The sequence below is a fragment of the Triplophysa dalaica genome, chromosome 1 (assembly GCF_015846415.1).
Source record: "Triplophysa dalaica isolate WHDGS20190420 chromosome 1, ASM1584641v1, whole genome shotgun sequence".
Lineage (NCBI taxonomy): Eukaryota > Metazoa > Chordata > Actinopteri > Cypriniformes > Nemacheilidae > Triplophysa > Triplophysa dalaica.
Genome location: NC_079542.1, coordinates 6380313 through 6396379, shown reverse-complemented (window position 1 = coordinate 6396379; position 16067 = coordinate 6380313). Strand labels below are relative to the sequence as shown.

At 37.1% G+C, this 16067-nt stretch overlaps 1 protein-coding gene across 5 annotated transcripts in view; it reads left to right on the top strand.

Annotated features, from left to right (window-relative positions):
* Positions 1-16067, top strand: part of nfat5b (nuclear factor of activated T cells 5b) — a 33716-nt gene that overhangs the window by 4254 nt on the left and 13395 nt on the right. For 4 of the 5 annotated variants that reach the window (XM_056747161.1, XM_056747153.1, XM_056747147.1 and 1 more), the window contains exon 2: positions 11463-11588. In XM_056747161.1, coding sequence (XP_056603139.1) covers positions 11463-11588 — 126 coding nt within the window. Of the gene's footprint in view, positions 1-11462; positions 11589-12840; positions 12968-16067 lie in introns of those variants that run through there. The other variant, XM_056747170.1, reaches the window with a different exon arrangement.

The following is a 16067-nucleotide window of genomic DNA, read 5'->3' as shown; positions in this document are numbered from 1 at the left end:
TGAGTCCAAGATTGCTCACAAGGTTTGGAGCGGAGCTTCTCGTGATTTTTGTAGTATTTGCTCTTGTTGGTCATTTATTTTTCACCAGCACCATTCTCCAGACCCAGTGCATGTTTTCTGTGTAAACAAAACGAAAAGACCCATGAAGAACAAAATTAGGCCAGAGCGGTTTGGGCTTAATACTTGAATGGCATTTCACAGCCTGGTGAAATGGACCGGTCAACTATGTGCCAGCATCACAACTTCAACTGGCCTTCAGTTAAGCAGCATGTGTGCTAAATTGAGCTGATGTGTTAGTTTGGGAAAATCAGTTTTGTTTGGATTCTTTTAAAGAGGTCATATGAAAAGACTATGACAGTAAATGGGGGATGCAATCTGTTTTGTTACCAACATTCCTCAAAATATCTTCCTTTGTATTTAGCAGAACAAAGAAATTTACACATGCAGGTTTGGAGCAACCTGAGGGTGAGTAAATGATGACAGAATTTTCAGTTTTGGGTAAACTGTCCCTTTTAAACATAACCGCGTTAGCTGTACAACTGAATTACTGAAAGGATCGTCTTATTTTTTTCTGTGCTGTGATGGTCATATAGTTTATTGTGGCAACAGATTCGGAAAAGAAATGCCCTTGTTGCCATTACAGTCTTTGTTTATTGCTAGTTGTGAGCAATGACATCCAGACCTGTTTTAAGTTATGAAATCTGATCCTCGAAACCTCTTTTGATGTTTGGATTTCTTTATTGGTTTTGCTTCAAGGTCAGGAGGGTGTAAATTGTGTTGCTGTCATGCCCCAGTTACTTCTGCCCCCAAATTCCTCGGTAGTTAATAGTTAACGTTAACCAAACTATCGTTTAACAAGACACAAAAAAAATTGAGTAAAATTATTACCTCCCCCACTATTTACTGTGCACATGCTCGCAATGTTGTTTAAGGACCAACAATGAAATGCATGAGTTGTTGAAGTATACCATCAGTCCCTGGCAACTACAAGAGAGCGGCTGTACAGTACGTCCCCCTCCTACATTAAAAACAGAACAATCTACAGGTATTCTGCACCTGCTGTGACATAGAAATGATAGGATTTCATGAGAAGAGGATTGTGGTTGCTAAAGTGTTTTATCATGTTGCTTTGTGTCCGAGCCATTGTTGTTTTCTGTTTGTGTTTTCAACAGTTATTATGACACACTGTCCAGCTGTCCAACTGAGACGGTGTCACCTCAAGTCCACTTATCTCTTCTGGCTGTCTCGAAGATATTTCTTGAAATGTTTGATCAGACACGTGTGAAACCCTGCCAAGCGTCCAAAACATTTTGATATCACACAGCGTTAAATATGTAGGATGTTAATCTAAGCTTCAAGGAGTGAGTTTTCCAGTGGCTGATGAGAAACGCTTACAGGGTTACAGGATCGACTTACCACTTAAAATCGAGAGCTCATCGAAGAACACGCTTTCTTGTCCCGCAGTGTCCGTAACCAGACAAGCCTTTTCACTTTTTGTTTCATCCACCGGCCAGATTTCACACTGGACAGGAGAGATGGGTCGTGAGGGTTACTAGGATTAGATCGCATGTCAGGTTAAAAATAGTCCAACTTTTGAAACCTATCGACAGCCGTTTGTGGCTGTATATTCTGATCCAAATTTGTAAGCAAAGCTTTGCTTAGCTCCTTAAGATGGTTTTCTTCAAAGGCATACATCATGTGTCATACACAAGCCATTTTTGTGTTCTTCTCTGTGGGGTTTGGAAGGGAGCTATGGCCTTGCAGTTTCTATTTCCTGTGTTTTCATTCTTACTCCGTGAGTCACCTGTGTGTTCCCTGTGGGTGGGGGAAAGAGTTCATACAGATGGTAGCGTCCGCCTTCTGACACAAAACGATTAACTGAATCACTCAAAAGATGTTGCAGGTATGTTGCAGTGTAGGAGCCGTACTGGAACAGACATACAGTGATATCCATTATCACATTCTTCCAAAAATGACGAATGACACACTTGCAGGACAACTTAAAGACCCACTGAAATACTCAGAAATGTGCTGCTAGGTTAAAAGTGTTGACATTTCACTGAAACTGGAAATTGGGGTGGGACATATATTGTGAGTCCAAGCCAATAGCGTTTAGTTTAAATGACAGCCTGGTATCTAATAAGAAGCTAAAGTGAAGGATGATGTCACCCCTATTGGTAAAAGTGAGAGACTGTTTGAAATGCATATATCTTCCAAATGTGTTTTTTTATCAGTGTTTTGGAGCACACTTATTGAGATAACCCCTAAGGTTAACATATTCATGCTAAAACACTATTTTTATTTAATAAGGAAGGGACTTTATATCATCAATTTCTGTGCTATTCTAAGGCTTATTTACACCAAGGAGGACCATAACGACAAAGATAATCGATAACTATAAAGTAAGAAATTTTTTTCTAAATGTAAGAGAATAGCAAAGTCCACAGCACAACTGTTATAACAATATAGAGGAACAATATTGTTGAGGAGATGTTTACCAAATTATAAATGATAAAACAATGTCAGTCAATAAAAATCCATTCTAATGGAAAGGGCATTTTCATTTAAGTATTTAGCAGACACTTTTATCCAATGCGACATACAGAGAAGATAAGGAAACGATAAAGTGATTAGTCAATAGTAGGCAATAATACAATAAATGCTTAAACCATGATACTAGTTTTTACAATGCCGGAACAACAAAAAGAAGGGAGGTGAAAGTATGACGGAGCAAAGCCAGTGATGGTCCTCTAGGCAAGCAAACTATTTAAAAGTTCGTAAGGAAGATAAGATAAAAGTAAAATAGAGTTAAATGAAATAAAAATCGCAGCTCTCAAACCAAGGTTTTTAAACCGGACCTAAACATAGCAAGTGTTTCTAACATGTAAAGAACAGATTATTCCAATGTTTAGGCCCCGCCTCTCAAATGCACGGTCACCTCTATTCTTTAATCTTGCAGAGGGGAATAGTGTACAAGGAAAGCAGCAGCAGCTTAATGGCTTAATAGAGATAGATAAAAACGAAGGTCTGCGCTTTCTGCAGTTGGGTGGGTCAGCCGAAGTGGGTGGGACTTGAGCTGCAAGTGGGCGGTACAAACCTCCAGAGGATTTTGATTGGTTTATTCAATGGTGTACGTGTAGTATTGGTTCATGATCCACAGTTGGCGAGCACTTAATGAGGAAGTAAAGTGACCTGCGCATACGTTTAACTTGATTACGATGTACAGTATTTCCTTCATTTAAACACATGTAAGAAATGACAGTGTTGATGATTTACCTTGGATTAGAGCAAGAGTGAGCCTGCATCGTATTTCTGCATTGCGAGAGGAATCAGACCGGCATGTCAATGGTAATCCACTGTTTCCTCAAAATAGTCTGTTTGCAAGCAGCAGAAAGCCATCTGCAAGCAACACGCATACAGTAAACCCAAATGTAATTTACTCTGCTGCGCATAATAGCACCAAATTAATAAAAACACAATATATTGATCCGTGTTCTGTAAAATTGCAAAATTTTAAGTGATGGATTTTCACAGTATTCAACCAATCACTACGCACTAGTGACCTGGCCAATCATAGCACAACTCGCTTTTCAGAGCGATGAGCTTTGTAAAATTTTTGTTTTGTTTTACTGTATAACGATTTGATAAATTTTGACAATGAAAACATAAAACTACAATGAGAATTACATTTTAAAAGTGTTTTTCTGTCTCTACCTCCTGCCATCCTCAATCACCGCATGAAAATCCAGCTTACTTGCAGCCTAAGATCCTCCCAGTTGCTGTTTGTGACGTTACATCCTCCCACCTGCAGTTATCCGGGCTGCAACGATCACTACGTGGGTTCTTATGCCATCCATTATTCTCATCTCTAAGTGGCTGTGGATAAAAGCATTTGCTGAATAAATAAATATAAGTGAAGGACAATGCAAACAATTTTGCTGATGCTATAGTTTTTAGACTTGTGACAAGACTGAGAAACAAAGATGTTGATCTAAGCATAGAATTGTGTCATTTAAAGTTAAAGCACAGTTTGGTTTAAATGTGGTTTGTTTGTTATGTTTAGTGCTGTATTTGTAACAATAATATTTTCTGAAGTCAATGTCGTTCATTGTTGTTTGCTAGGTTGATCTAGGTTGCTTAGATTAGAAAAGCACATTTCTCCTCAAAAAGTGATGTACAGTCTGTTTGTTTGTTGCGAGTTGTAAGATTTACTCTCTACTTCATCACATCACTGTAAGTTTATAATTTTGGAGAACAGTATCTCAAGTTATCCTTTTTACAAGAATGAATAGTAAGACTGTAAATAAAATCTTTGTAAATCTTTGTGAATTATGTGTGTCGTAGTTCTGAGAAGCTTCACAAAGCTCTTCTGTTCTCCCTCACATATTTTACTACCAATTCAAGTTTTATACGAATCAAGTTATCCTTAAACTTTTTTCTATCAGTATTTTTCCAAATGAGTTTGGGAGAATTTAAGAGGCGGATAACTGTGCGTCTTTTATATTGTCCTTGCGCAGAAGGTCTAAGATGATGTTTGATGTGGATTTCATGGGTGGATGAATAAATGGCTCTTGTTTTGATGGATCCCCTCTGCAAACAAGCTGTGAAAGGACAAAGACACTGCTTACACGTTACTAGCTTGAATGTATTATAAGTCGCTGTGTAATGGACTGTTTGCCAAATGATTGCATGTACATTTTGTATTTGTGTCTGTTAGGATGTTTGTTTGCACACGTGTAACTTTCATCTTAACCCAGTGTCAGTTTCTCTACTGGCCTGTCCGCCCTGTGAAGCCGCTGGTAAACACCACAGACACAGACACGATTCTGTGCTAAAAACTCTTTTGACCCAGCTTAGAGCTCGAGCTGTTTCCTTGCATGTCACCTCAGGTGAATCAATGCTTCATGTCGCCATAATGAATAAAGCATTATTTCATGCATTACAAATATCGTTTGCTAACATATTGGTGGTAAAAACAAATATGCACCTCATTACCTTTAGAGCATGTTATGTTTATATTGCTTTTTTTGTCATGAATGTAGTACAGTTTCAAATTGTTGACTCAAAGGTCTAGGTTAAGTTAAGCGGAATTTTTACCCAAAAGCAAAAAAAAGAACCATACAGCAGTCCACGCAATTTCATGCGCTATATTTCAAGTCTTATAGCTTTGTGTGGAAAAAGATGTGAAAGGCAGAATCTCCAGACAGACCTTTTTTTATTGGGCCTGTTAAAAATGATCATCATTCCCACATTCAATTAACTCTTGTCAACCTTACTTAGCCCCAAAACCTCTCAGAAAAACAGAGGAGGATGGGATGGCATAGAATAGCCTGCTAGTAATGGGAACCACATGGTGCCACACCGACTGAAATAAACATCCTCCTTACAGTCCCCGCCGTATTTCTGTCATCTCCCAAAGTGGTCTGTAAAATTGGTACTTTCCGTCTGTACATCTGCCTCAAGGTTAGGCTGTCGATTAGCCATGAGCTATTGGTGCTAAACCAACAATAAAGCTAGATTACTGTGAAAGAGATAGTTCACCCAAAAATGAAAATTCGGTCATCATTTACTCACTCTCATGTCAATTTGAACCTGTAAGCCCTTCTGCAGAACACAAATGAAGATATATTGAAGTAAGTTGGTTACTGAACAGCCCGGCACCCAATTATTTCTATTGTATGGACACAAAACCAATGCAAGCGTAAGGGTGCCGGTTACCAACATTCTCCAAAATATCTTCTTTTGTGTTATTTGGACGAAAGAAAGAGGGTGAGTAAATGATGATAGAATTTTCAGTTTTATGTTAACTCACTATATAGCTTATTGATCCCTGAACTCTCTGTAAGTCGCTGTGGATAAAAGCGTCTGCTAATGACTAAATGTAAAGTCATGGCCATGTCTTTTGACAGATGCTTTTATCCAAAGCGACTTACATTACATGATACTACACATTTGTTACTGGGTATGTGCAAAGGGATCGAAGCCATGACCTTGTCTTTGCTAGTGCGATGCTTTAACCACTGAACTACAGGAAAGCGTCTTTAATGCTCTTGTTGTATACAGTATATTCATTAACATGCATTTATGCCTGTGTGGGACAGAGGGCTCCAGGGGTTAAACTGGGGATGTGGGTTGTTAATCTTTTTTTTTTTTATCTCAGAATGCATGAGGAATCCAAGGGAAAGCTCGCCCTCCTTGGTTGGACTCGAGTGGAAACAAACAATGAGAACGTTTACATGCACAGTCTTACGCCGATTATGCTTACTAAGCGGATGTAAGGTCATGTAAACCCGTAAAACGGTTTTCTCTGAGTTTTGTTTACGTGCGCATGTCTGAAAGCGCAGTAGTAAAAGTCTCAAACGGAAGTAATAGTAAAACTAACGTATAAAAAGAAGAGATTTAAAAATACAGCTTCTGACTGTTTTCCCGTTGCATTTTGAATTACTAAACAGACTATCGATGATGGCCTCACTACACACGAGTAACCCGGCAAGTCTCAAACTTACGTGTAAACGCAGTTTTCTGTGTAAGTTAGCCGGTCTATTACTATGCATGTAAACAAAAAGGTTTCCTATTAGGTTGATTTTTGATAGATATCCGTTTATATTGTGCATGTTTACACACTCAATGTGATATTTGTGCGTGCCTTTGGTAACTTCATCTAGTTTGGTATAATATACGTAGAATGTATATACTGTTATCACTAGGGGTGGGGGAAAAATTAAATTCGCAATGAATATCGGTAAAATCTGCAAATTTAAATGATATGAAGATATGAATTATATTATGCCGTAATAAACAATAGCCTTTGTAAACACTACAAAATGTTTTGTCACAAACTCAACTGACGGGCAGCAATTGCATAAAAACATGATGCGTCCTATTTTCTTAACAGGCACAGCTTTTAGTAAAGAGCTGTTGTCAGGGGTGGACTGACCAGTAGGACATTCTGTCAAAGTCCAGAATGGCCGTCCCACCGACCCACGGCCTTGACCAGGAGCGGACTGGGGGACTTTTTAGAAACACGAATGCACGCAACGCGAAGGCATTAGCGAGTCGAACACGTAGGCATGTAAGGCAATGCACACGTTACATACAATGAGAATGGCTTTACTGGGCACTCAGTTTTATTAGAAATACATTATGTGACAGTTTTAAGAGTAGAAGCCAAAGTACCCACACTTGTATCACACTGAGGGCATACGTGATGCTATGACATCTTAAATATGCAAATTAGTACAAGAATCAAATCGTGACCCTAAGAATCGATTCGAATCCCAGTCCCACGATCACAGTTTACTAGTTTTCTCTGAATTTAAACTCTTATGGGTTTAGTCATATTTGACAATAATTAAAAGCCTTGTGGTTAGTGCCCCGACATGCACTAACGTCGTCCTGGGTTCGATTCCCGTTCTCAGTGGTTCTTGGCCATTCCTGCTCCGCTATCTCCTCCCAATTTATATCTGTCTACTCTCCACTGTACTCTATCATTAAAAGCGTAAAAGCCCCAAAAATATTACTTAAAAACGTTTTAATAATCACAGCTTTTTATTAGACAACTCATCATAATCGTGACAGGCCTATCTCAGGGGAAAACAACTATTTCACCTACTGTTTTTGTAGGTATTTGTATGTTGCAAATTGTACAAAATTGCCAGTGAATGCAGATCGGTCTGGGTTTATTGTACATTAGGACAGCCACGTTTGCCTTTACTGTAGTCCATATAGAGTGTCAATTTAAGTTTCCCATAATAACCACCAACTCAATGCCCAAAATACTTGGAGATGTTGGCTGTGCTTTCCTCACGGTTGCTATGGTGCAATCTGCAGCAAGTTGGAATAAGTAATAAACCTTTGTCGTGTGTTACAAATGATCTCCTGGCTAAATCCCTCTTGTCGAGTCATTTTCTGTTCATGTCTTCTCTGTTAAACGTTTAGCCACCTCTGTTTTTGTCTCTGCGTTTGTCTTTTTTGAAGTTGACGTTTTGCAAAGAAATTTCACAGAACTGGTTTTGCTAGTTTGAGGAAAAAGAGGATCAAGCCAAAAAGTTGACAAGAAGAAAAACATGGGGTGGGGGTGTTGTTATGGGGCAATTGGGCCAACAGCCAAACTCATTGCTACTCCCATGTTTCCAGGACTAATCGGAGCAAACGTCAGGAATCTGCAATAGTGAATGAAAGTGTTAGTTGTGAATTACATGGTGTGCCTCTAACTTTTCTTTCTTTCTTTACATGCATAGTAGGCTTGACAAATGTTGAGCTTAAGGGTTTGAGAGCAAGAATCTTATCTCTCAGGTGGCCAGACTTGTTTTTCTATCTTTATTCAATACTATTATAACTTACTGTAAAACAAGGACATAGAATTCATTAAAGGGATAGTTGACCCTGAATTTACCCAGCGACAGTCATGGTTCGATCGCAGAGGAAAACAAGGGTAGCTGCGAAAAACTAAAACTGGATAAAAGTCAAATCCATGATTCTGAATCTGAAAATGACATCAAAATAAAAAACATTATTATGAATAAATAGCACGATGGGTATGAATCAGCTTGGATTGAATCCAGGGTATACTTTTAAATGCATTTCTAGTCCCATACTGAACCTCTTGAGCTTCAATAATTTCGCTAAATATCTGTTTGTGTTCCACAGAAGATTGAAAATCTTCGAATGAAAGGAGCCTGAAATTCTTTTGCAAAAGCAATAAAATATAATGTTTACCAAATTGTATTTCTCTTTGTTTTTCTTTTTCCTAGTGAAAGGAAAACTGTGTTTGGGACATTAACAGCCGACACTGTGTCACTGTTTGTGCGGAAAGAAACTATGCAGCAAAATACAAATTTTCTCTCTTAAAAATGAGTGGAAACACTTCGAAACAAGCCAGGTACTGATTCTGCAGCCGCAGTCGTATTGCACAGCGCATATTTTCTGTCTATGTGGTTGGCAATCTGTTTACTGGAAGGGCCTGTGCACACGGCACATGTTCCAGCATGTGCAGACCAGCCTAATAATACAGAACTTGGAAATTATCAATAAAGGCAAAAGGAGCGGGATGTAAATTCTTTAGAGATTAAATTTAATAGATTTGAGAATTTAGTTTTTCCACATTGTTTACAAGTTTTGTTTACAAGTTTAGGGTTGTGACTGCATGGCGATGTGGATTCCTATCATGCAATGTGTTTTTTATGCCCATGCTACTGTTGTAAAATCAGATACTTTATAGTAATATACCATGGTTTATTTTTCGAGATATTGTCCTATGCAGGTGCGTGTTAACAGATATTATGATTATACCATGGTACTACAACACCTAAATGGTATAGGCTGTGTAAAAAGCATCTGCTTACAGTTCAGTGATATTGGACTTGAGAGCTGGTTGTGAAAAAAAAAACATGTTTTTGTTTTCTCAAGACCTTTAAATTGACTTTTCGTGGACTGGATTGACTTACCAACAGGAGTGCCTCTGTTGATGTCTGGCATGTTCAGAATTTGCCTTTACATGCCCACTTGTTTGCATGTATTTCAAATCATAGGGATGTAAATCTGAAAACTAGTTTAAACAGTTTTTAAAACTGTTTAAAATTAGTTTTTTCAGTGTGAGCTCCCTTCTGACTACATAAATCTGTTCTAAAGCATCATGATTTCGTGCACAGATTTACGAAAGTGAAAGCAGACTGTAATTGTTGAGATTAAGACTGAATAATATTAAAATAACTTTGTAAATAATGTGATATGCAGTATGCAATACAATTTAAATTACATTAAAATATATATTTAAAAAATGTACGTTGTTTCAGGAAAAATTCTCTCTGCTATCTGCATCCAGCTAAAATGGTAACCTCGAATAGACGATTCCAATTTTTTATTTAATCAGCATTTCTTAATGTATTTATTTCAACAAAAGTCATCCAACAGAAATATACAAGGTTATCACATAAAAAAATACATAATACTTGTACGAATATTACTGTTGTATTATTTGCGAATGTGAACTTATTTTCTTTGCAGTATTGCAGTATTTGAGGTCTGAAAAAATACAAATCATCTTTTCTATTATTTTGACCTGTTTCTCCAGTTTCCATTTTCTGCAAATAAATGCAAAACACAAAAATTTTATTAAAAATTTGTAAATATTTAAATTTGAGACATATAACAATTTTAAATCAGAAAAAAATATTTTGAGATGGTCATTAAATTTCTCCGCAGCTAGATATGCATATTGCTATATTTCAATTAGGGATGCACCGAAGTGTAAATTTTGGCCGATAATTCTTAAACATTTAATGCCGATAACCGATATATTGGCCGTTATACTGTTCCTATTATGTTATTGTAACATTTTCTGAGACTGACATTATTTTTTCCCCTGAAAATCATGTACCAAGCCTACTTTACACTAATTCAAGATTCTTTAACTTTTCAACTTTTCTGGTATAATGTTTATTTAATAAACAAATCATATATGTTCTCTGAGAACAACCCAGAAAGGTGTACTCGATAGCCCCAACAAGTCTAACAGGTCTCAAGAGCATTCAGACAGTAATCCTCTTCAAACAATATGCTTTTGTTACTTAAATTGACACATTCATAAATATATACATACATACTACCTCAGCAATGTTTTGCTAATAACAGTAAGTGAATGATCATGACCGAAAGACAGTGCTGTACTGGATGTTAACTTTGAGCAGCGTGCAGCTAAAGTGGTTCAGTCATAGGAAATTATTCATAATTTATCGGCTATAATATATCGACCTACATTTTATTATCTATACACCAATAATTTATCATGCATCCCTAATTTCAATACGTCTTTCAGTTTTATACTTGAGATTTTTAAATACTTTGTCATATTCATGTTTAATGTTCAAAGACTACAGAAATCCATTTGACAAAGTCAAGACTGATTAATTTTAGAAAGACTGATCGAAGAAAATACAGTTTACTGTCCAATAAGAAATATTTATCATCACCCATCATTGACAGTTGTGGTCTTCCCATTTAAGCAGTTCTTTTTTTCGAAAGAAGTACCCATCAGCATACCAAACAAAGATTAAAGGCATTGTGTTCTTGTGTTAAAATAACCCACCACAATTACACAGTAAAGAAGGATTGTTGACTGCAGCCTCTGGTATGCCAAATTTTGTATTTATCTCCCACTCTTGGTGTTAATTGAGCAGTGTGGACTTTTTCCACGTTGATGGCCAGGCAGGTCGATGTCGAGGCCTTTAGAAGGACACTGTATACCTGGAATTGGACTGACAGATGTAGACCACTTTTATGGTCATGGAAAAGTACTGGAAGAAATGTTGGTGCTGATTATCACCCCTGCCTGGCGATGAGCCACCGGAGATATTGGAAGTTCGGAGCATATATCAGTTGCTAGAAAGAAATCTATGCAAGGATTTTTGACTCGCTGCAACGTTCGATTTTAACAAATCGTTTTCTGCTTTTTATTTCTTCAGAGTCAGTATATGATCTTCTTCCCAGAGAGCTGCAGCTTCCATCTTCGAGAGAGGAGAACGCAGCCGATATGAGTCAAAAAAGCGGTGGAGAGGCCGGACCACCCCCGACAACAGCGATCGGCACCGGTAAGCTTTATCTTTTCACATGTCTTGTCTTTCTGTCTCAGGTTGATTTGGGCTTTGTTCAGACGGGCAGCGAAAATCTGATTTTATTCATTTGTATCTAAATTAAATATGGTTAATCGAAAACCATATAAAAGTTATGTTGTTTGAAATATGACGCAAATGTTTTTTGTATAAAATGTAAATTTTTGTGGACGGTTACTTTAATATAATGATGAGTGTGTGAGTCAGCGGGTTCGGCATATGCCCCAATGCTTTTAAAGCCTCTCGCTTATATTCTCTCACATGCCTGGGGACTTGAGCATCATGGTAAGATGTCATGATAGAGGCCAAATGTCCAGTTTTCTCAGTTGTTCTATGAGAAAGTCTCGTGTCGATGCTAGACATACTGGATATTGATCACACTGTCTCAACAAACCGATCAGATTTTGAAAAATCCCATCAGATTTCAGTGCAGTGTGAACAAAGCCTTATATCCCGAGTCAGACGCTGGAGATCGACACTAGCACCAGATCTCTTCTTCACAAGGCCCTTCAGCATGCATACTCGTGCATCATTCTCTCAAATTCTCTTCAAATGCGTTCTGGGCTTTGTTTCTTGAACGGCACTGGGAAAAGTCACATTGCATTTGCACTGGGTCACTTTCTTTTGAAAGTTAATTTTGTGAAATGGTTAGGCAACACTTCATTTAACCTTACATAAACTTTGGCGAGTTTATGTGCATTGCATTGTTGTGGTCTGGTACAAGTTTTGGTATTCAAATCTAGGGCAAATATTCTCAATATGTTTTGCTGGTGAAAGAATGAACTGCTATGCGATTTAGAGATTCTTAAAATGCAACAATAGCTGTAAATACAAGAATACACCACTTAACAATATTACAAACTTTTACAGACAAAACGAATGATATAAAAGATTACCCGAAAAAAAACGTACATTTTAGAGCAGCCAGATCTTTTTCTATATAAAATTTCCATTGGCTTGTAAAGTTTTGCAGGCCTCGTGCTTCTGGCTGATGTACAACATTTGAGTAGAGGTGGTTCACAGGTTTATTTATACGAGACTACTGAAAATATTATTTCGGGAAAATAAACAATACAAAAATACCTTCTCAAAAGCATGCATTGAACATTGAGAAAGCAAACTATCCACAGTGAAACCATCATTTTTTTTGTCCACACAACCATTATTTTTCAGTCTGTACATTCAAAATGCAATTCACTTTAGTTTCTTTTACTCTGCCCCTTTATCAAAGTGCCCAGGTTTAGGGTGAGTTTCTGTAAACCAGAAGTCTGTTGCCTTTGGACATCTGTACCTACAGTAACTGCAGCCAAATGCATCTCTGTGACGAGGCAGGACATGCTGGCTGTAGCTGAAGGAAGGTGATGTATTTTCCAGCTTAAATGAATTTCATTGTGGGATTTTAGGTTTCACTGCAAATTGGCCTCACTACTTCTGACAATTTTCTTTTCTTGTTTCATTAATATTTTGTTTGTGTAATTCTTGCTTAACTCTTGAATGAAGAATATGTTTTTAGAAAGCACATGTTTGTTTGACCTATCAGGGGGTAATTTGATTGCTTATTTTGTTCTTATTCTGTTGTTTTATTTGTTTCATTACCTGTTCCCTCACACGAGGGCAGATGTTTGGTTTCACCTGCGTCTAAGCAGCATGCCATATTCAGCAATGATCAATAAAGCCATGCACTCTTTTCTCGCCTAAGAATGTTGTTCACAGCCATTCTTGTGTAACCACAGATTAGCTAGGAGATTTGCTTGACCTCATCCTGACCTTTTTCTGTTTTGTGCTCGTTTTTAACCCTTTCCTGTTTTTGCTTACATTATCTTCGCTGTTCCACTGCCTGAGTAATGGCAAAACACACCTACAAGTTACATAGGGGGGATTCTGTTGTATATCATCCACATTTATGAAAAATAATGGGCCATGCTGCTTATTTAACCTTAAGTAACAGTAATGTAAGTCATGATCAAATAAATAAATGTTGTTATCAGTCAAATTATTAAAAGATTGGATGGCACAGAGTACCAGGCTGGACATGTTAATGCATGCGATTAATATCTTTAAAGTCACATGTGGTGAAAATCAAGTTTGTAATGTTGTTTATATGTCTATATAGTGATTTACATATGCTTTAAAGGAAAAGTTCATTTTCAAAATACATTTTCATGATAATTTACTTGTTACATGTTATCCATGTTTAGGTATTTCTTTCTTAAGTCGAAAAGAAATTAAGGTTTTTGTTTAGGACATTCCAAGATTTTTTTCCATATAGTGGACTTAAATGGACTCCAAACGTTTAAAGTCAAAATTTCAGTTTCAGTGCATCTTAAAAGGACTTTAAACGATACCAGAAGATGAATAAGGGTCTTATCTAGCGAAACGACGTCAAAAAAACAAAAGTATATGCTTTATAAACACAATATCTCGACTTGCTCCGTTCTGCGATGCACATTTATGACTTTATGTAATACGTAATTACGTTGAAAGGGCGCGTTTGACGTAGGCGGAAGTACCGAGTCGGTGTTTACAAATGTGGAGAAGGAGGACCGTTTAAAAGTTGTTGAATGTTCAATGACACATATTCAAATGTCTTTGTGTAAGTTTATTGTTTAAAATGGTCATTTCGTGTGCGTATCCTTGATGTTGTAATATTAAAAACCGTTTCAACGCAATTACGTATTACGTGAAGTCATGAACACGCATCGCAGATCAGAAGAATATACATTTTGAGTTTTTTATAAAATGACCGATCGTTTCGCTAGATGAGACCCTCATTCATCGTGGTATCATTTAAAGCCCTTTGAAGCTGCACTTAAACTGTCATTTTGACCTTCAACCGTTTGGAGTCCATTGAAGTCCGCTATATGGTATATATAAATCCTGGAATGTTTTCATAAAAACCTTAATTTATTTTCGACTATTGAAACAAATACATAAACATCTTGGATGACATGGGGTTGAGTAAATTATCGTGACATTTTATTTTGAAAATGAACTACTCCTTTAAGATAAACCATGTGCAAATGATCATTTTAAACTATTGCAGAGTATTTTCTCTATAAAATTGCAGTTTGCAACAGTTTTCACATGTACTAGGAATTTCTGTCTTCCATTAATAAATTCATCTTACGGTTTTGTTCATTTCCTCAAGGTTCCTGTTGACTTGTGTTACAGTCTCTATCAATAGTGAATGCTCTGAGAGCCCTCAGTATAACACAACACACCCGGGTTGCTGTGATAACTTGGCCATTTGCAAAGCAAAAAGTACAGTGCAGCCAAAGAAATGGAGCCCAGACTAATGAATCAGATAGAATCTTGTAGCTTTTAAAGTGATTCTCCAAAGTTGGTCTCTGTTTAAGACTTTTTTTCTATTTAAAACTTACAATATATTTTTATACCGTAATGCAAAGTGAAACATAAACTTAATATAAGTTTAATATAATATTTAATATAATATAAAATATAAGTAAAATATTAACTCTCTCATTTCTGGAGCAGTGACCAATCGAAATGCAAAAGCTGTCCATAGCGCCCTGACAATTCAACTTGTCAGTATTGTGGAATGACTGGCAGGTGATTGCAACATAATGCGTAATGAAAAACGCTGCCTTCGACCAGAACAGGGTTTCAATTAATTTCATTAACAATTCTGCACAAACATGAGCATGATGACTCAACTGTCGCTGTATCAGGTGTCGTCCTGGCAAATCCTCTACTGCACTGGCAAACTCCCCAGTCGCACTTAACCGACACTTTGGCCTAAACTAGGTAGTAAAAACTCAAGAGTGAGCTTTTAAATGAGCTCATTCGCTGGTTACTAACAGGGGTTGTGAACCTTTTTAAACCAAAGAGACCTTTTTCTAGTTTTGGTTCATTCGTTTTTGCAAATGAGCCATGTACTACTATTCATGTGACAACAATGAAGAAATGAAACTTTGCTACAGTATAAAGTTGTGAGTGTACAGCTTGTTTATCAGTGTAAATATGTTTGTATGGACTTCATATGGTTCATATGCGAGAAAGACTGCTCACACAGATATAAGGAGTTAAACACAGCTCATCCATACAGACACAGTTTGCTAAACAGTTTAAATGTCACATTGGTTAATGTCCACCTGATTGAATTCATTAAAGAAATAATTTTAAGGAAGTGATGGTGCTATTTTCTTTCAAACATCTGGAACACTTTGAAGGCCCAGTGTATAAAATTTAGCGGCATCTAGCGGTGAGGTTGCAAATTGCAACCAACGGCTCAATCCGTCCCTCCCTTTCAAAGCACCGCGGTAGCTGACACAGGGCTATGATGTCATTACGTTACACATCTAAAGACACAGTTATGTATGGTATATTGCTTTTCTGTCAAAAGATCCACCAAAAAATGACTGGACCTTTTAAGATCAACATTTCTTGTAATATTAACGTTGCAACTTTGAGACATGCAAAAATAAATAAATAGAGAAT